Source organism: Eurytemora carolleeae, unplaced genomic scaffold (assembly GCF_000591075.1).
Source record: "Eurytemora carolleeae unplaced genomic scaffold, Eaff_2.0 scaffold615, whole genome shotgun sequence".
NCBI lineage: Eukaryota > Metazoa > Arthropoda > Copepoda > Calanoida > Temoridae > Eurytemora > Eurytemora carolleeae.
In genome coordinates, this window is record NW_019396545.1 from 39,396 (window position 1) to 57,289 (window position 17,894).

At 32.4% G+C, this 17,894-nt stretch overlaps 1 protein-coding gene across 1 annotated transcript in view; it reads right to left on the bottom strand.

The window, feature by feature from the left end:
* Positions 1 to 657: 657 nt before the first annotated feature.
* Positions 658 to 17,894, bottom strand: part of LOC111705242 (uncharacterized) — a 28,380-nt gene continuing 11,143 nt past the window's right edge. Inside the window, exons 13-19 of the mRNA XM_023477730.1 lie at positions 7,275 to 7,316; positions 6,237 to 6,305; positions 5,186 to 5,272; positions 3,411 to 3,504; positions 2,046 to 2,115; positions 1,451 to 1,527; positions 658 to 1,295 (exon numbers count right to left, since the gene is read on the bottom strand). Of these exons, the coding sequence (XP_023333498.1) occupies positions 1,222 to 1,295; positions 1,451 to 1,527; positions 2,046 to 2,115; positions 3,411 to 3,504; positions 5,186 to 5,272; positions 6,237 to 6,305; positions 7,275 to 7,316 (513 nt within the window). The 3' untranslated portion in view covers positions 658 to 1,221. The remainder of the gene's footprint in view (positions 1,296 to 1,450; positions 1,528 to 2,045; positions 2,116 to 3,410; positions 3,505 to 5,185; positions 5,273 to 6,236; positions 6,306 to 7,274; positions 7,317 to 17,894) is intronic.

Sequence of the window (17,894 nt, forward strand, 5' to 3'; positions counted from 1 at the left end):
TTCAACTTTTTAGTCTCAGAAAATGGGTGTTGAGAAGAGTTTCATTCCTGATTTACTTTATTGGAAGACGACATTTATAAGACACATGGCACTTTGATTAGCGTGTCAAAACTACTGCTATCCCGTATCCAACACTTAAATTTAAGAACTATCTTTCGTTTCACTTGGTGAAATACTGGTTAAAAAACGAACTATGAAAATTGTGAATCTTGAAGTTAACAAAATAAAAATATATATTATAACGTTCAGAGGAAAACTGAACTATAGACAGAAAATAAATTACAATAATTAATATTTTCACAAATGCAGGGTGGCCAAAACTTTTTTGAACCCATCCGTACAAAAATCCGTACATTTTCATAAGAAATCCGTACAATTCGTACAATTTTCGAAAAACAATCCGTACAATCCGCACAATTTTTTTAAAAAAATCCGTACATTTTTTTAAAGATCCGTACATTTTTTTTAAAAATCTGTACAATCAGCACAATTTTCGAATAAAATCCCATTTTTGAAAAAAAAACGTTAAAATTCAATTTTTCATTCATTGTCTTTTGTGTTCAGTTCATGTAAGAGGGTTTAAACTTCTTCAGCAAGAATCAATCTGTAAAAAATTGGCTTCATACATATATACAAACTAAATACTGGGTACATGNCAATATTTGTGCAATGTGCTGAATACAGTTTGCATGACAATATTTGTGCAATGTGCTGAATACAGTTTGCATGACAATATTTGTGCAATGTGCTGAATACAGTTTGCATGACAATATTTGTGCAATGTGCTGAATACAGTTTGCATGACAATATTTGTGCAATGTGCTGAATACAGTTTGCATGACAATATTTGTGCAATGTGCTGAATACAGTTTGCATGACAATATTTGTGCAATGTGCTGAATACAGTTTGACCCAAAACTTTGCAGGCATCAAGCTGAGTTACAAAATGTCGTCTTAAAAACCTATTGAGTGGAATACTGCAGATATTTAGTTTTTAACTGAAAAATTATATGGAGCTCTTTGAACTGTTCCCGCATATTTCATGGCTTATTATTTATTTTCACAATTATTGAGATTAAGGTCTAAAAGTAAAACACATTGAAAGATTGTCAAGACGACATTTTATAAAATCTTTCGATTTTCCAAAGTTCTGAAAAACTGAACCAAAAATAAAAATGCTACTTGACATTATAGTTTCAAATTCTGATGACATTATTGTTTCTATTCTTGTTGCTTTTGTTGCAGGGGTGGAGGAGGAAGAGACAGATTTGAGTCAAAACTGTGGATTTTGTAAACTTAACAAAAGAAATTCTTATCTTAAACACACACAAAAAAATATGTGCTATTTAACAGATTTAACTAGTAAATTTTCAGAAAATAGTCTTAAATCTCAACAATTTATTTTTTTAAAAGAAAAATCTAAGAATTTTGAAAGTTGAATTTCTTTTTCCTTTTCTTAGAATGTTCTTGTCCTTGAACATTATCCGCAGTTGTCCTGGATCTTCCTCGTGTATTCTGCAGGCAAAACTATTCAATATTTTTTTTCATCTCAGTGGAAACAATTCGCAAAATAAAAGCGACCAAAGACAAAATAGCCCAAAAACGTCCAATACTCCAAAATGTTAAAATACAACAAAACCTTAAATGGACGTTTTGGTTTGGATCTGATCTTTTTTCCTAAACTTAGGTTATCTTTTTAAATTTACGCTTGAATGTTGTGGGGCATTGGGGGTGGATTAATTACCAAATAAATTTGAAATAAATTCTTCAGTAATAACTTTAAGGTTTAAATTCACTTTAAAAGGGTTACCCACAAAGAATGAGACTTCAGAGACGACTGTACAGAGTGTATACTGGCTATTTCCTTATATTTATGATTCCCTGCAACTAAAAATTCTTTCTTTCTTTGCTAAATCATTAAATTAGCCATTTTAAAACCAATTCAAGGCGGAAGACTTAATAAAAACTTTGGATCGTCGTATTTGAAAAGATTAAAGTCATCTTTAAAGTCTCATCCTTTGTGGGTAACCCTGTATTTTACCTACCATTTAAAATGTTTGGATATATGTTTAGAGTCTACAACTCCCGGTCTGTAAACCAACTCAAGATTATTATCTGCAAATATGTTTGGTGTTTGGTGGACATCTCATAGATGGACATTTTTTTTTCAACCACAATTCATGGTTTTGCGGTTGTAAAAAATGTCCTATCTATGAAATATCCTGTGTAAAAATGTCTTCTGTGATATGTTCTTTCAATAAAAAAGTCTTTCTATTAAATATCCCAACACGAGAAGGGTGCGGATTTCTCATTAAAACAGGGGCGTATATTTTCTTGAACAATCATTCCCCCCTCCTTTTCCTTAAGAATACGACCCCCCCCCTTGATGTTAAATATGTTTGCACGGAAAATAATGTTATTCTTTCACCAAAAGCATTTATAAAAAAAACCTTATTTCTGTCATTTACTTCAAAATACAGCTTAAAAAGCCTGTTTTATTCTGTATTATTCAACTTTAAAATACAGCTTAAACTCCATTATTGCCCCGTTATTAACTTTAAAATACAGCTTTAAAAAATCGTTATTGCCATGTTATAATACTTTAAAATACAGCTAGCTTACAAAACCTTTATTGCTCTCTTATTAACTTCCAAAATACAGATAAAAAACCTTTATTACTCTGTAATAAACTGTACTGATATAAAAACCGTTTTGCCCTATTATTAACTTCAAAATAAAGCTAAACCAGAGATGGGCGCGTTCTGCTTTTTTCTCGTTCGTTCATCGTTCGTTAATGACCCATTTGGTTTTATTTTTCAGTTGTTCAGAAAAAAATTTCAGTCGTTCTTTTAAAGAATTTTCGTTAATTTTCCATCTTATTTAGTTTCATTTTCTATTTGAACTAATGTTCAAAAGTTCGTTAAAAGAATTTGTTTGTCTGGTGAAAAGTAAACGTTTTTTCCAGTATCTTCTTTATTTTCTTCGTTTCATCCAAATTGTTCCTTCATCGTTCGTTAATTTCTAAAAATTTGTTTTCGTTCCTTTGAAAAATTTTGTTCATTCTCAAAAATGATGCCCATCTCTATTTAAAACCCTGAATTGCTTTGTTATCAACTTCAAAAGTCAGCTAAAAAACCTTTAATGCTCTGTTATCAACTTCTAAAAACAGATTAAAAATCATTTTGTATCCTTTACTTTCAGATTTCTCAGAATAAGCGACATTCTTTTTTAAAGAGGTGGGTTAACACAGACCTACATTAATAAGTTTTTAGTTAATGAAAATTGAATAGAAATCAATGAACATGCACACCCAAAAACGGCTTTTTATAAAGAAATAAGATTTGTTTAAGAAAACATTAACTCTTGCCAATTAAATATTAAAAAGGTTTAAAATTGAAAGAACTTCTAACCTGGAACCGACAAACTACTGGTAATTGTATACTTGCTTCTCATATACAGCAGTGTTCGGAGAGCCTCCTTCTTGGTTTCATATTGTATAAACATCTAAATATAATAAAGTTGTAATCTCTGTCTATCTGTCTGTTTGTCCGATCATAACTCAGGAACCCCGTCACCGATTTGCCTAAAATTTTGATTGGGGGAATTCGGGAGAACCACGGGAATATTCTTAGTTTGGTTTAAGAGTCTAAGTTGAGTGGATCGACTTCAATAGCAAAAATTTAGTCTCCCGACCAAGTGCGGGTAAACGGCGGGAGTTACTGCGAGTACCCTGGGCAACGCTGGGTTCCCAAACTAGTCAACATATAATTATATAAATGGGAGTCTTTAACCTCTTGGAAACATTCTTTGTCTAATTGGAGGAAGTTGTTTAGTACTATTTTACTTTTTATCTGTCATAGAAAATGAACACCAATTATTCCTTCAGATTTTTCTCAACACTGTTGTACTTTGGCCTTACAAAATACAAAATTCAAGTTACTAGATTCAGATGGTACAATATTTACTAGCTTTAACCTCATGACTGCCAAGCATACATTTTTGAGATTCAAATCAATAAATCAACCTCGATTTTAATTAAAGCTTCATTGGTACTTTACTTTACTTTACAAACTGTTAATATAATTTGAAAAAAACCATTTGCAATGGATCAAATATCCTTCATGCAACTGTGAAGGAAATAAGAAAATAAAACATTTTGTTCTTTAGAACAAAATGTTAAGGAATAAATAATTAGATCTCTCTCATTCATTAATAAAGTTTCAGCTAAAAATAGGATAAATTTACTTCCGAGTCCGATTCCGATCCGGTCCGATCCGATCCGATCCGATCCGATCCGATCCGATCCAATCCAATCCAATCCAATCCAATCCAATCCAATCCAATCCAATCCAATCAGACTTTTAGGGAAATCTTACTTTTCATGCTCCAAACTTGAAGTGACTTTACTAAATCAAGAATGAAAAAAGGTCTTAATGTTATAATGAACTAGATCAAAGAACTGATTAACCCAGGAAAAAATGTATTAATGTTATAATGAACTAGATCAAAGAACTAATTAACCCCTGGAAAAAATGTATTAATGTTATAATGAATTAGATCAAAGAACTGATTAACCCCTGGAAAAAGGTCTTAATGTTATAATGAATTAGATCAAAGAACTGATTAACCCCTGGAAAAAGGTCTTAATGTTATAATGAATTAGTTCAAAGAACTGATTAACTCCTGGAAAAAGGTCTTAATGTTATGATATGAACTAGATCAAAGAACTGATTAACCCCTGGAAAAAGGTCTTAATGTTATAAAGAATTAGATCAAAAAAACTGATTAACCCCTGGAAAAAGGTCTTAATGTTATAATGAATTAGTTCAAAGAACTGATTAACCCCTGGAAAAAGGTCTTAATGTTATAAAGAATTAGATCAAAGAACTGATTAACCCCTGGAAAAAGGTCTTAATGTTATGATATGAATTATATCAAAGAACTGATTAACCCCTGGAAAAAGGTCTTAATGTTATAATGAATTAGTTCAAAGAACTGATTAACCCCTGGAAAAAGGTCTTAATGTTATAAAGAATTAGATCAAAGAACTGATTAACCCCTGGAAAAAGGTCTTAATGTTATATTAACCCCTGGAAAAAGGTCTTAATGTTATAAAGAATTAGATCAAAGAACTAATTAATCCTTAGAAAATTGCCAAAAAGGTTTTTATTGGAAAATTGCTAACCTTGGTGTTAGTTGTAAACTTCCTTCTATCCTGGAAACTGTTCTGGAAGCTGACCAGCTCACCTTCCTTCATGGCATCATGCAGAACCTGAACCAGATATTATCGTCTGTTTATCTGAGTCTAAAACTGAAGAATGCGCGGATTTTAAGTTCGAGGTTAAAAGTTCTGTAAAATAATGAATAGCTACTTAAATATTAAACTTTCTCAATTTTAAATTTGAATTTCCCGGGAAAATCTGAACCAATCAGAGAAAAGGATTTACGGAGAATATTAAATAACCATCGCTAATCAGCTGATTACGTAACCTTAAACAAAACATATTTCGAGTTACAACCGTATTTTGGGTTTACATGCAAAAATTAATTAATCTAAAACGAAAAATTTCTTTAACAAGGTTTTCGCTTTTAAATATAACGTAAAGTTGAATGCCGCTTTCTCAGCTGCAGCTGAATGATGATTGAATAATAGACAAATAGGGAAAATGCAGGATTTCAAGATTTTAACCCTGTGTTTAAACTTTAACTCGTCGATTTCGGCGAGTTAAATATTTAACCACAGGGTTAAATATTTAACTTCACGGTTAAAGTTCAGGTTTAAATTAAGTCAGTAGTGGCATTTAACCATGAACTTAAAATTTAAGTCAAAACTTTTCGTTCTTTAGTTTTAGACTCTGTACTACTAGTTGAAGTACCCGGCGTTGCCCGTGGAATTTAAAATAAAAAATGATTTTTGAAGAAATAAAATTTTAATTTTTTAACCTATGTTTGGGGGAACCAATTTAGTGCAGCCGTTAGGCCAACTATATAGCTCTTCACTCATATATATATATGAGTGAAGAGCTTTATTACATAGAAGATGTAGGGCTGGGCGTCATAAGCATGGATCAGTATTTTTTTTAAATTGAAATTTGAAACGACAACAGCTTTCTGAAAATTAAACGAACGCAGTTTAAACACGTTCAGAAACTGAAACGATCATAAATTAACGAACTTTAAATTTTGGATAGATCCCTTCACATCGTTAACAATCAATTATTGTAAAAATGTTGGACCTGTATCTGTGTAAAGGATCCAGGTTGTATCTCTAGAGTGTACAGGCCTAAACCATCTTGTCTTAGCTCCTAATTTGTTAACGTATATAATCTTTATGTACAATGAACTAGATTGGATATATTTATACACAAATAGCAGGGAAACCCAGCTTTGCCTAAAAACTAAGTTTTCACAACTAAACTAAGAACTCTTAAAGCAAGCTAAGAACATTCTTGCAGATCACTGAATTATCCAATCAAAGTTTAAAGCAAATTGATCAATAATCTTAAAATTGACGAAGATATTAAATATTTTAACAATTCTGTTTTTTATTAAAAAATTTATGGAAATTGTGTCTGGGACAAAATTCTCAGGATCTTAATCAATATATAAAACAGATAAGAGGCAGGCCACGTTTAGGAAATCCCAGAATGAGGAAAATCGAATATTCATTTTAAAAGTATGCTTATACAGATGTATCCAGAGGACTGTAAAGTTATATGATTGTCATCTTCTTTCTCTTTTATTTTTATACAGGGTTAACATCACAAAGGTTGAGACTGTGAAGACGACCGCAAACTCTGAAAATGTGACAATCCCAAGGTTAAATTAAATATAATTATCAACCGCGTATTTAATAATTTGGCAAAGAAACAAACACATTTACAGTTGCAGGGAATAGTGAATATATGGAAACAGACAATATAAAATCTGAACAATATGTGTCGGTAACCATCTATCTAATGTATTTTGGATCAGACAAAGGGTACTGTTGTGAATAGGAATGTCACTCTATAAATGGTGAGTAACTTAAATTAAGTTTAAAGTCCCTTAAAGGAGTGTGAAGATTCTACCCCCCCTCACACACTTTGTACATGATTTAAAGAGTGTGAAGAATGAAGATTCTACCCCTCCCACCCCCCCCCGCACACAAAATACCTAATCCATAGTAACATTTTCTTATGTTGAGAGAGAACATATAAAATCAAATCTACAATTTTGTAAATAAAGATTAAATTCAAACATTCACATGTTAAAGATTTTTGTAAGATTTTTACCGGACAAAGAGAGCTTAGTTGTTGAATATCTACATCTTCATACTAAATAAGAGATAGTTTTATTGCAAATGCTCGATGGTTAGATAATTCTTTGTTTCTAACAACCATTTTTAAAGGGTACATATAACTTAATGGGATAATAAATAAGAAATTGGAAATTTACTGCTTTTGTGCAACTTTTGTCTTTTTGGTGCATTTTAAAATCAAAATTTGCAAATGTTTTTTTAAATCATTAAAAATAAAAATAAGTTAATGATATTTTTGATACAGTGCGAACCTTAAAAATGTTGAATGGAAAACGACTTTTTATCTCAAATAATGACTTTGAATAGTCTGATTAAGAAATATGTAAGTTGAGCAGTCTACATAAACCCATTTCACGAACTTAGCTGATTCTAAAGCTTTTAGGCAAACTATTTGCTTATAAACAACATCAATTATGCATAATATTGACATTGTCGTCTTCCTTTTCCACAGTTTTATGGTGATCACTGTATTTTTCTTGTCTAGGGAGCAGAATAAAAAATCTCTTTTCCTGTTTATCTCTGAGCAGGGAATAGAATGCCTGAAACAGGAGACTAGGATCCTCGAACAGGAGAACCCAACCCTAGAATCCGGAGGTTCATTTATGTAAGGAAGAAATTTCATCATGGGTGTATATTTTCTTGAAAAATTCCCCCTCTTTAACAAACCCAAGAAGTTTAAAAAGATTTTTTTACTTGAGATTTTCCCCCAATGAATTTGGAAACTAACCAAGTTTTTTGGGAAAAAGATATTAATAAGGATTAAAAAAACGTTGATGTTAAATTTTTTGTTTTCCCCCCAATTCATCTAAAATTAATTTAATCATATTGATTATTCTAATATTATTATTTTAGACAACATAAACCTTATTGATTATTCTAATATTAAATCTAAAATTTTCGACTTTCTTGCATATCTTTTCATCTTTCATCTTCCATCCTGCAAAGTTATGGGCTCAAGAGGTTTCAAGCTATTTTCTAACTGTTAAAGATAAAAGTTAAGGATAAAAATATTCTATGTTAGTAGCAAGTGAGATTACATTTTTAGTTGCAATCATGTTAAATAATAATACTCAAGTTTTCAAAATAGCAAATTGGAGACCCTGAAATTGTAAATAATATTTCTTTATGAGCATTGAATTATTTTAAGAGCCACTGCCTTTATTTAAACCAAAATGGTAGCTGTTACCATAACTTTCAGAGCACATTTCAAAATGAAACATTGTATTATTTTATTTTAAAATGGTAAAATATTACTGACTAGCGGGGCTGGACAGTTTAACATGAATATGTGATGGATATGAACAAATACCTTAGCATCCTTATAAACTCTAGAACTAGGAAACTTACTGAAATAAACAAAAACTTTGAAGTTAAGAGTACATTCAAAACAACTTTTCCAAAATGTTAATTAATATGAAAAAGAGGTTTATAAGTATGTTTTTACAGACAAATTTAAAAAGCCTTTTCAAAAACAAAAAAAAGATATCTTAATTCTCTTGTTGTCCAAGATTTAAAAGGCATTCTGTAAACGAGGCATTTAACTTTTAGCTTAAAAGTCACATGAAAAATAGTTTAAGAATCATATAAGAATATTTTTGATATTTAAGAAACAATTTCAGGTAAGGCCCCAAGCGGGGGAGGCTTGCAATTTAGGATCACACATTCGTCCATCCCATCGTAAAGTTGTGCACTGCAGCTAGGATTTTTTAGTGAATTAAATTGCAAAACTAGAATGTACAATGTACCTGCTTATATCCTTCTTCTGGGTTGAACTGAACAGTATCATAAGCTCTCCATCCTCATCTACAATAAGAAGAGATTTCGAATTTTCATAAGAATTATTCTTTCTTGAATTTTGTCGATATGTTTTAATTTGTTATGAGACTTGTTTTACAAAAGATATATAATTTCAAGCACAAAATATATATTGTATAATGGATGGGAAACTTTCATACCTTCAATCTGTTTCTCTTGAGCACATACATCTTCAATTCGCAGTTGCCTGATTTCATGTTTATCCTTGAGTAATCGAACAGTTCTATTCGCTTCATATCTATCAGAATACCAGACCCGTAGGAAGCCATTCCATGTTTTGGTTACTCTCAATACTGGACCAAAGGTGGAAAGAACGTGAAGAGGCACTTCATTATGAGATGGGGTGTCACGTACATCAATTTCTACCGGATACAGGAAACAGATGGAGTTCGGATGGAACAGAAACCCTGTTCTTTCTTGAACACAGTCATTATGTATGAAGACTAGTTTCAGTTCTTCTTGATCAACTAGATACAGATTTTCAGAAGCTTTTGTGTTATCTCGAAGGATGGTACCGCCAGTTTTCAAGTCCACTTCAGCTACAATCTGAATACTAGTCGAGTTAGCACTGTTTCCTAGTTCTTGACCAGTAATATCATGGTTGTTAAACACGAGGGGTACTTCAGAGGTTACACTAATGGATGCATGTGACATATGTGTACTATTAAACATCAGTGCTGTAGTATTTCCAATTTCATTTGAGTATACACAGGTAGAAACAGTTGAAGGATTGAGGCTTCTGGAATTAGATTGTAATGCAGAACCAGTAGAAGCTGACTTCTCATAAACCTTCGGAACGTTCTTGGTGTCAGTCACCTGTTGAGAAGAACTTAGATCTGGAATCACACTTTTAAGATCTTGAATACAGGATTCTGTAAATTTAGCCCCATAATGTCTGAATTCAGCACAGAAGATAAATGCAGATTTCTTGTCAAAAAATCCCAAGTTGTTACTTGTCAGAATAACTCCTTTATTTTTCCTGATAAACCTTGAGATGTCGCTTTCATTTCTCTCTAAGTAACAGTAACACTTAATAATGAATACGGATCCATCCTTAATCACCCTGAACCTTTGAGGCAGGTTTTGAATTTGCTTGAGTGTACTGCTGTTACCCTTGCACATCTGTTTAAGAGCACTCTCAAGCTTGGTTGGGTTTGGATACTGAAATACAACTCCTTGTTGGTCAGTAGATACAGTGAAATCTGGACACATAAACGTCAATCTGTTCAAATTAAATGAAAAATTTCCACGATCAGAAAGACTTCTATTCATATTTTTGTTTTTAAAAATAAGGCTTCCAAGGTCCCTTTCAGTCAGAACAACATGTTTTGAATTAACTTCTGAAGATTCTCCAGGATCAGTTTTCCTTGACTCTTCCACTCTCTCCATCTTTTAACCCTGTTTTTGTATTCTAATCATTGTTTACTTAAAACCAAAACAAAAACCTTAGGATTTTGACTGAAAAAAGAAACCTTCTAAAGGAAAGGAGAGGGGGGGGTATTAATTTTTAAAGAAACATATCCCCTTACTAAAAGTAACACTAATTTGTTTTCAATTTAAAAAATAAAATGCAAAGTTTTTCCTTTGTTTATTTTTGATGAGATTTTTAGCCAAAAATGTGGATTTCTTACATTATTCTAGAATTAAAAATAGAAGATCTCCACTTTTTAGCTTTTTTTTCTGGCTTGTCAGACAATAATATGAAACATGTTAATTCAAGAGAAATTTCAAAACTATCAATAACAGTAAACAAATTTTCCTGAAGGTATTTTAAATCTTCTTTCTGTTTAAGCTGGTCTTTTATCTGAAAAAAATGGTTTTTACGAGACCAAAAATTTGAAATATAATATAATTTTATTTACAACCTCATTTTGCCAAAAATCACAAATGTACATACGTTTCATTAGAGATTTACATAGCAATTTTTATTTTTAAAAGCAATTAAAGCCAATAATTGAAAAAATATTTTTAAAATTCTTTGAAATATTGAAGTATTTAAAAAAATAATATTTTCTAAAAATAAATATCCATGAACTGGGATTAATACATTTACTCAATACACAAGCTTTATCGCACAGTTTTACAATTTATCTTTATTTTAATACTTGATCAATGACCAATTATCTCTGTGCAGAAAATCAACATTCCCCATTTAAAAAAAAAATATTTAGATTTAGGATAAATCTTCAAAGTTAATCTTCTTTGAAATAGGGTATAATCTAATACAGTGTAGGAGGAAAAGTCTTATAGAAATTGTTTGTAGCAGTTACAATATAATTTTCGTTTTTTGATGAGAAGTCGTCTTAAGTCTTAAGTCGTCTTCTCTTCTCAGCTGTCTGTAACCTAGGCAGAACATTTAAGAATCAGATACCAATTGCTGTTCTCCATATGGCTGAATTTCTTGACAATTGATAGAAAACTTTTAAGTCTACTGTGACCTTAGAAATAGTTTGTGGCGTTCATTTTGGAACATTATTTTTAAAATATATTAGTGATTTTTATAAAAAAAAATATAGTCCTAATCCTGTTATTTCTAAAATGAAGTCTGCTTTTTTGTTTTCATAACTACCGGAGATGTGAATGATTTCATTCAGAAATAAACAATTCCAGTTTTTGAAAAACATTGAAATCTAAACAATAGTCTTAATATCTCTGATAATTTTGAAATTATTACAATGGGATACCACATTTTGGAAATGGCAGGACTAGTGTATTTAGTTTGTGATTATTGTTTTATAATAAGGGACTGTTAACTAAATTCCATGTGGCTTTCTATTTATTTGTTGTTTCTTTATAAAAGTGACTTGAGAATTTCTTGTGCAAAAATAATGCGGGAAAATGTTGGGATTTTTAAGCTCAAGGATGAAATGTTCCACATTATAACCAGATCATTTTTAAAGGGTACTGTTGTAAATTGGGCGAGTACCTCTTTAAATGGAGGGTGCCTTGAAATTAGAATGTGTGACCTGAAATTACAATGATATACCTTGTAGAAGAAATCACAGGACTGGATACACCAGATACTTGGTTTGCAAGTACAGAAGGCTTCTCAGGGCTACATTCTTCCTTCTATATTGGAGGTGAAACTAAAAAAGTGTAAATAGAAAAATAAAAAAAATAGTATAACGACATATTGTGTTGACCACTTAGGCTTATTACGATGGAAAAGTTGACCCTATTAAAAATGAGCACAACATATACATCGTAGCGGTTATAAAAAAGGACTAAAAGGGACAAGATCTCACTTCAAGTGACTCAACTTTTATAGTGTGGCATGTCCTATTCAAATAGGTACCATTTAAAGCTTGGTCTGATCCAGAATGCATAAGATATCCATAGTTAACTCTGTGGAAATTGATAATTGTCAATTGTGGTTTATCTTTAGATTGACATGCAGATTTCTGCTTCAGACAAAACGGAGAAAATTGTCGAAATTATACAATTTTCTGCTAGAAAAACGATATTTTCCACATTATTGGTCATTACCAGTGGGTACCGTTGTGAATCCGACTTGCTCCTCTTTAAAATTAAAATTACCACAACCCGTCCTTTAACTTTGTTTTTTCAACAACGCTTTTTCATAAGCATCTGGTACCAGGAACGATTCACAATGGTACATTTACAACCTTATCATTCTTTGCATAGTAAAAAATGCTGAATAAATATTTAATATATAATAGCTACCATATCATCCCCCTTGTTGATGAAACTGTAGAGCTCTCCCTCTACTATCGCGTCCTCATGAACCTTAAACACGCTTTAGGGTTATATATTTAAAATAATCCCGCTTAGTTTTAAAATCAATTATGTATCCCCAGCCATGTCCTGAATATTTAGAATCTCTCTGTATGTCCTGAATGTCTAGAATCTCTGATGGGCGGATTTATGGTAATGTCAATTTGGTAATGACAATTTGGTAATGACAATTTGGTAATGACAATTTGGTGATGACAATTTGGTGATGACAATTTGGTAATGACAATTTGGTAATGACAATTTGGTGATGACAATTTGGTAATGACAATTTGGTAACAACAATTTGGTAATGACAATTTGGTAACAACAATTTGGTAAGTTCACAAAAGTGACAATTTGGTAATGACATTTTGGTAACGTCATGGAAGTGACAATATGGTAATGACAATTTGGTAATGACAATTTGGTAACGACATAAAAGTGACATTTTGGTAATGACAACTTGGTAAGGTGAAAATTTTGATAAAAAGTATACATATTTGCAATTATTAACAAATAATTTATTAATTAGTTAGGTAAAGTGACATTATGTAAAATGCACCAAAAATTTGGAAAAATCATTTTATTAATACATCGTTTCAATCTCAGTCAGCCCCCTAGCCCATTTTAGCCGCAGCGCTTGGCCCAGAAATTGTATTAACCTAACCTAACCCAACCCAAAATAATGAAAGAGACAGCACATTATTTAACATTTAAGTTGTCTTAACCTAACCTAACCATGAACAATGTGAGACACAGCACATCATTCAACATTTTGGAGGCCGCAACGCTCGGCCCGTAGCCCATTCTAGCCGCAGCGCTCGGCCCCTGCACTTTTAACCTAACCTAACCCAAAATGACGATTGAGACAGCATATTTTTCAACATTTGAGGCCGCAGCGCTCGGACCCCTAGCCGCAGCGCTTGGCCAAGAAACTCATATATTCCCAAGTACATTGTGTTTGTTTAATTATTGATACAGATTTTTTTGAAATACACACTTAATATACTAGAGGTTAACAAAAGTTGCTTAGACTATAAAGGAAATTAGAACTAGCAACAAACTAATTCTTATAATCTTTGCAACCTGATATCGTAGACCTTATATGTAGTCATTAAATATTCATTTTTCTGAAGTTATATACCTCTCAGTAACATGCATTCCACCGCTTTGTTTAACTATTAAATAGTACAAGTTAATTTATAAACAGTTAAATGAGGTTAGAGCTCTTCCAGGATACTTACCTGACTTTAGTTAAATATCATTTGGTTACATGGAACGAGGGCATCTCGGGACAATTAACGATTAACGAGGGCATCTCGGGACAATTAACGATTAAAGAGGGCATCTCGGGACAATTAACGATTAACGGGGGCATCTCGGGATAATTAACGATTAACGAGGGCATCTCAGGACAACTAACGATTAACGAGGGCATCTCGGGACAATTAACGATTAACGAGGGCATCTCGGGACAATTAACGATTAACGAGGGCATCTCGGGACAATTAACGATTAACGAGGGCATCTCGGGACAATCAACGATTAACGAGGGCATCTCGGGACAATTAACGATTAACGAGGGCATCTCGGGACAATTAACGATTAACGAGGGCATCTCGGGACAATTAACGATTAACGAGGGCATCTCGGGACAATTAACAATAACGACTTCAAAGTTCTCCCAGTAATAGTAAGGCAATATACAGGTAAAAATATACCAATACGATTTACATAAGCATTGCTCAACTTTCCCTGGTCAAAACGTTTTAAGGTAAATCAAAAAAGGAAAAAACAAAAACTCTTATTCAAACCCAGCGGCGCGGAGGCGTGTACCGCATTCTGCCAGTGCTTTTTAAGCATCCCTTTTATTCATCCCCTTAGTATCCATGCTTTCCTGGCATACACACTGAATCCTTAAAATTCAGGCCAGGACTGAACTACTAGATCCCATATAGACCAGGGCAAGTGGAGGGGCTCAACCCTATTTTCATTGTATTTCAACCTACAGGTCGTTGTACTTGGTCTGTAGGTTGATTGTTAATAATAATAATAATATACCTGGTTGTCACTTTTTGTAGTTACAAAATTGTCACTCCATGTACTTCCAAATCGTCGTTTTTATGAAGCAATCAAATTGTCACTTTTTTGTAGTTACCAAATTCTCATTACCAAATTGTCACTTTTTTCGTAGTTACCAATTTGTCATTACCAAATTGTCACTTATATGTACTTACCAAATTGTCGTTACCAAATTGTTACCTTACCAAGTTGGCATTACCAAATTGTCATTACAAAATTGTCCTTACTAAATTGACGTTACCAAAAATCCTCTGTATGTCCTAAATGTCTAGATCCCTCTGTATGTCCTAAATGTTTAGAATCCCCCTGTATGTTATAAATGTTAAGGATCCCTCTGTGAGTCCTAAATGTTTAGGATCTCTCTGTATGTCCTAAATGTTTAGGATCCCTCTGGATGTCCTAAATATCCAAAACGTTTTTTTAAAAAATCCGTACATTTTCAGAGGAAATCCGTACAATCCGTACAATTTTCGAAAAAAAATCCGTACAATTTTCGAAAAAAAATCCGTACAATCCGTACATTTTTTTGAACAAATCCGTACATTTTTTAAAAAATCCGTACAATTTTCGAAAAAATCCGTAAAATCAGTACAATTTTCGAAAAAAAATACCTACAATCCGTACATTTAAGAAAAATAAAACCATTTTTGAAAATATTATTCAACACTGTCTCACCCCCCCCCCCCCCCCCCCCCCCCCCCCCCCCCCCCCCCCCCCCCCCTTTTTAAAAAANGATTAGTATTATGTTGTGGTCTAAATCCATATTGATGTTGATAGAAAATCTCAAACTTGTTAAGATATTTAAACATTTGAGTCGCAGCTATTTTTTCAAGAAGTTTACTTAGCGCTGGTAGAATACTAATTGGTCTGTAGTTATTAAATTTATCTTTTTGTTCAGTTTTAAAGATAGGAATTATTTTTGCACATTTATAATCACTAGGGATATATCCTGTTTTAAAAGAAAGGTTAAACAAATGCGCTATAGGATAGACAATACTTTCAATTATTTCCTTCAGTAGCTTGGTAGAAATATTGTCCTTACCTGAACTGTTTTTAGGTTTAAGTTTACTCACTGTTTCAAGAATAATTTCTGGTGTAATATTTGCAAACACAAAATTTTCCTTGGATGGCTCCTTCAGATATGTTTCAAAATTAACATTAGAATCCGGAATATAACTAGACAATCTGGGTCCAATGTTCACAAAAAAGTCATTGAAACCCTCTGCTATTTCAGCAGATAGCTAGTTAGATAGCTAGACATATAGCTAGACAGATAGCTAGACAGATAGATAGACAGATAGATAGACAGATAGATAGACAGATAGATAGACAGATAGCTAGGCAGATTGACAGATAGATAAACACATTCTCAAATGAACACTTCTGGAACATATTCTCAAATGAACACTTCTGGGATCTCGAAAATTATGAATGAATTTTGATTGTTAATTGAAACGTTAATCAATCTATTATTATTTAGAATGCAGAAAATAAGTTAAACTAACTTCATTTTGACGAGATTTTTTTTTTTAATTTTCATGAAAAACTTGCTGAAATGAGTGAAAATTAAAAAAACCCTGTGTATTTCCAGGATAAAAATCCGTACAATCCGTACAATTTGAAAAAAAATCCGTACAATCCGTACAATTTTAGGGTTACAAAATAAAAAATCCGTACAATCCGTACATTTTGGCCACCCTGTAAATGTCTAGATCCCTCTGAATGTCCTAAATGTTTAGAATCCCTTTGTATGCCATAAATGTTAAGGATCCCTCTGTATGTCCTAAATGTCTAGATCCCTCTGAATGTCCTAAATGTTTAGAATCCCTCTGTATGTCATAAATGTTAAGGATTCCTCTGTATGTCCTAAATGTCTAGATCCCTCTGTATGTCCTAAATGTTTAGAATCCCCCTGTATGTTATAAATGTTAAGGATCACTCTGTATGTCCTGAACGTCTAGATCCCTCTATATGTCCTAAATGTTTAGAATCCCCCTGTATGTCATAAATGTTAAGTATCCCTCTGTATTTCTTAAATGTTTAGGATCCCCCTGTATGTCCTAAATATTTAGAATCCCCCTGTATGTCATAAGTGTTAGGAATTCCTCTGTATGCCCAAAGGTTTAGAATCCCTCTTTAATCTGTAAGCCCTAAATTTCTAAACCTGTCATATGTCCTAAATTTCAGGACCTCTCGTATGTCCTAAATTTCAGGACCTCTCATGTATGTCATAAAAAAGAGAACCTGGATCTGTGTGGATGATTGGGGGTATATCTGAAGTGTGAACAGGTCAGAATGGCTTCTCATCTCCTAAACAATAGTGCTGATGGAATTTTCGGATTGAAGTCAGAACTGAAAAAATCTTTGATCTTATTTCAGCTGAAATATATTTCAACTTTTATTACGGCTATTTCTCCTTTGTTTTAAAGCGACAAAAACAAGTGCCCGAAATTTTGTAAAAAAAAATGGTTCATGAAAATGATACACTTTAAAACATCTAAAAACGTCAGGTTCTTGACATTTTTTGCCTTGATGTTCTTGATAACTAAAAAAAAATAAAAAAATAATAATATTAATTTAGTATATTTTACCGGACATATGAAGCTGAGCGGCTGAATGTCAACATCTTCATACTTTTTAACAAACAAGATTTAATATAAAAGCAGTAGAAACACAAGTAATAAATGAGGTGTAGACATCAGATAACTATCAAAGTTCAAAGAAGATCTTCAAGTCATCTATCAATTGGCAATGCAGTGCTAAATTATTAGATCGTAAGTCTGACGTTCCAAATCCAATTTTCATGTTGAAAAAGGCATTGGCAATCGTGGGCAAAGAAATATAAGCCCAAGATCACATAAAATCGAACAAAAATAGTCCAAATAAAATACAACTGGATGTGTATTTTTCAGAATTCCCCCCCCCCCCCACAGGGGGAAAATGATTTTTGACGGTTTAATGG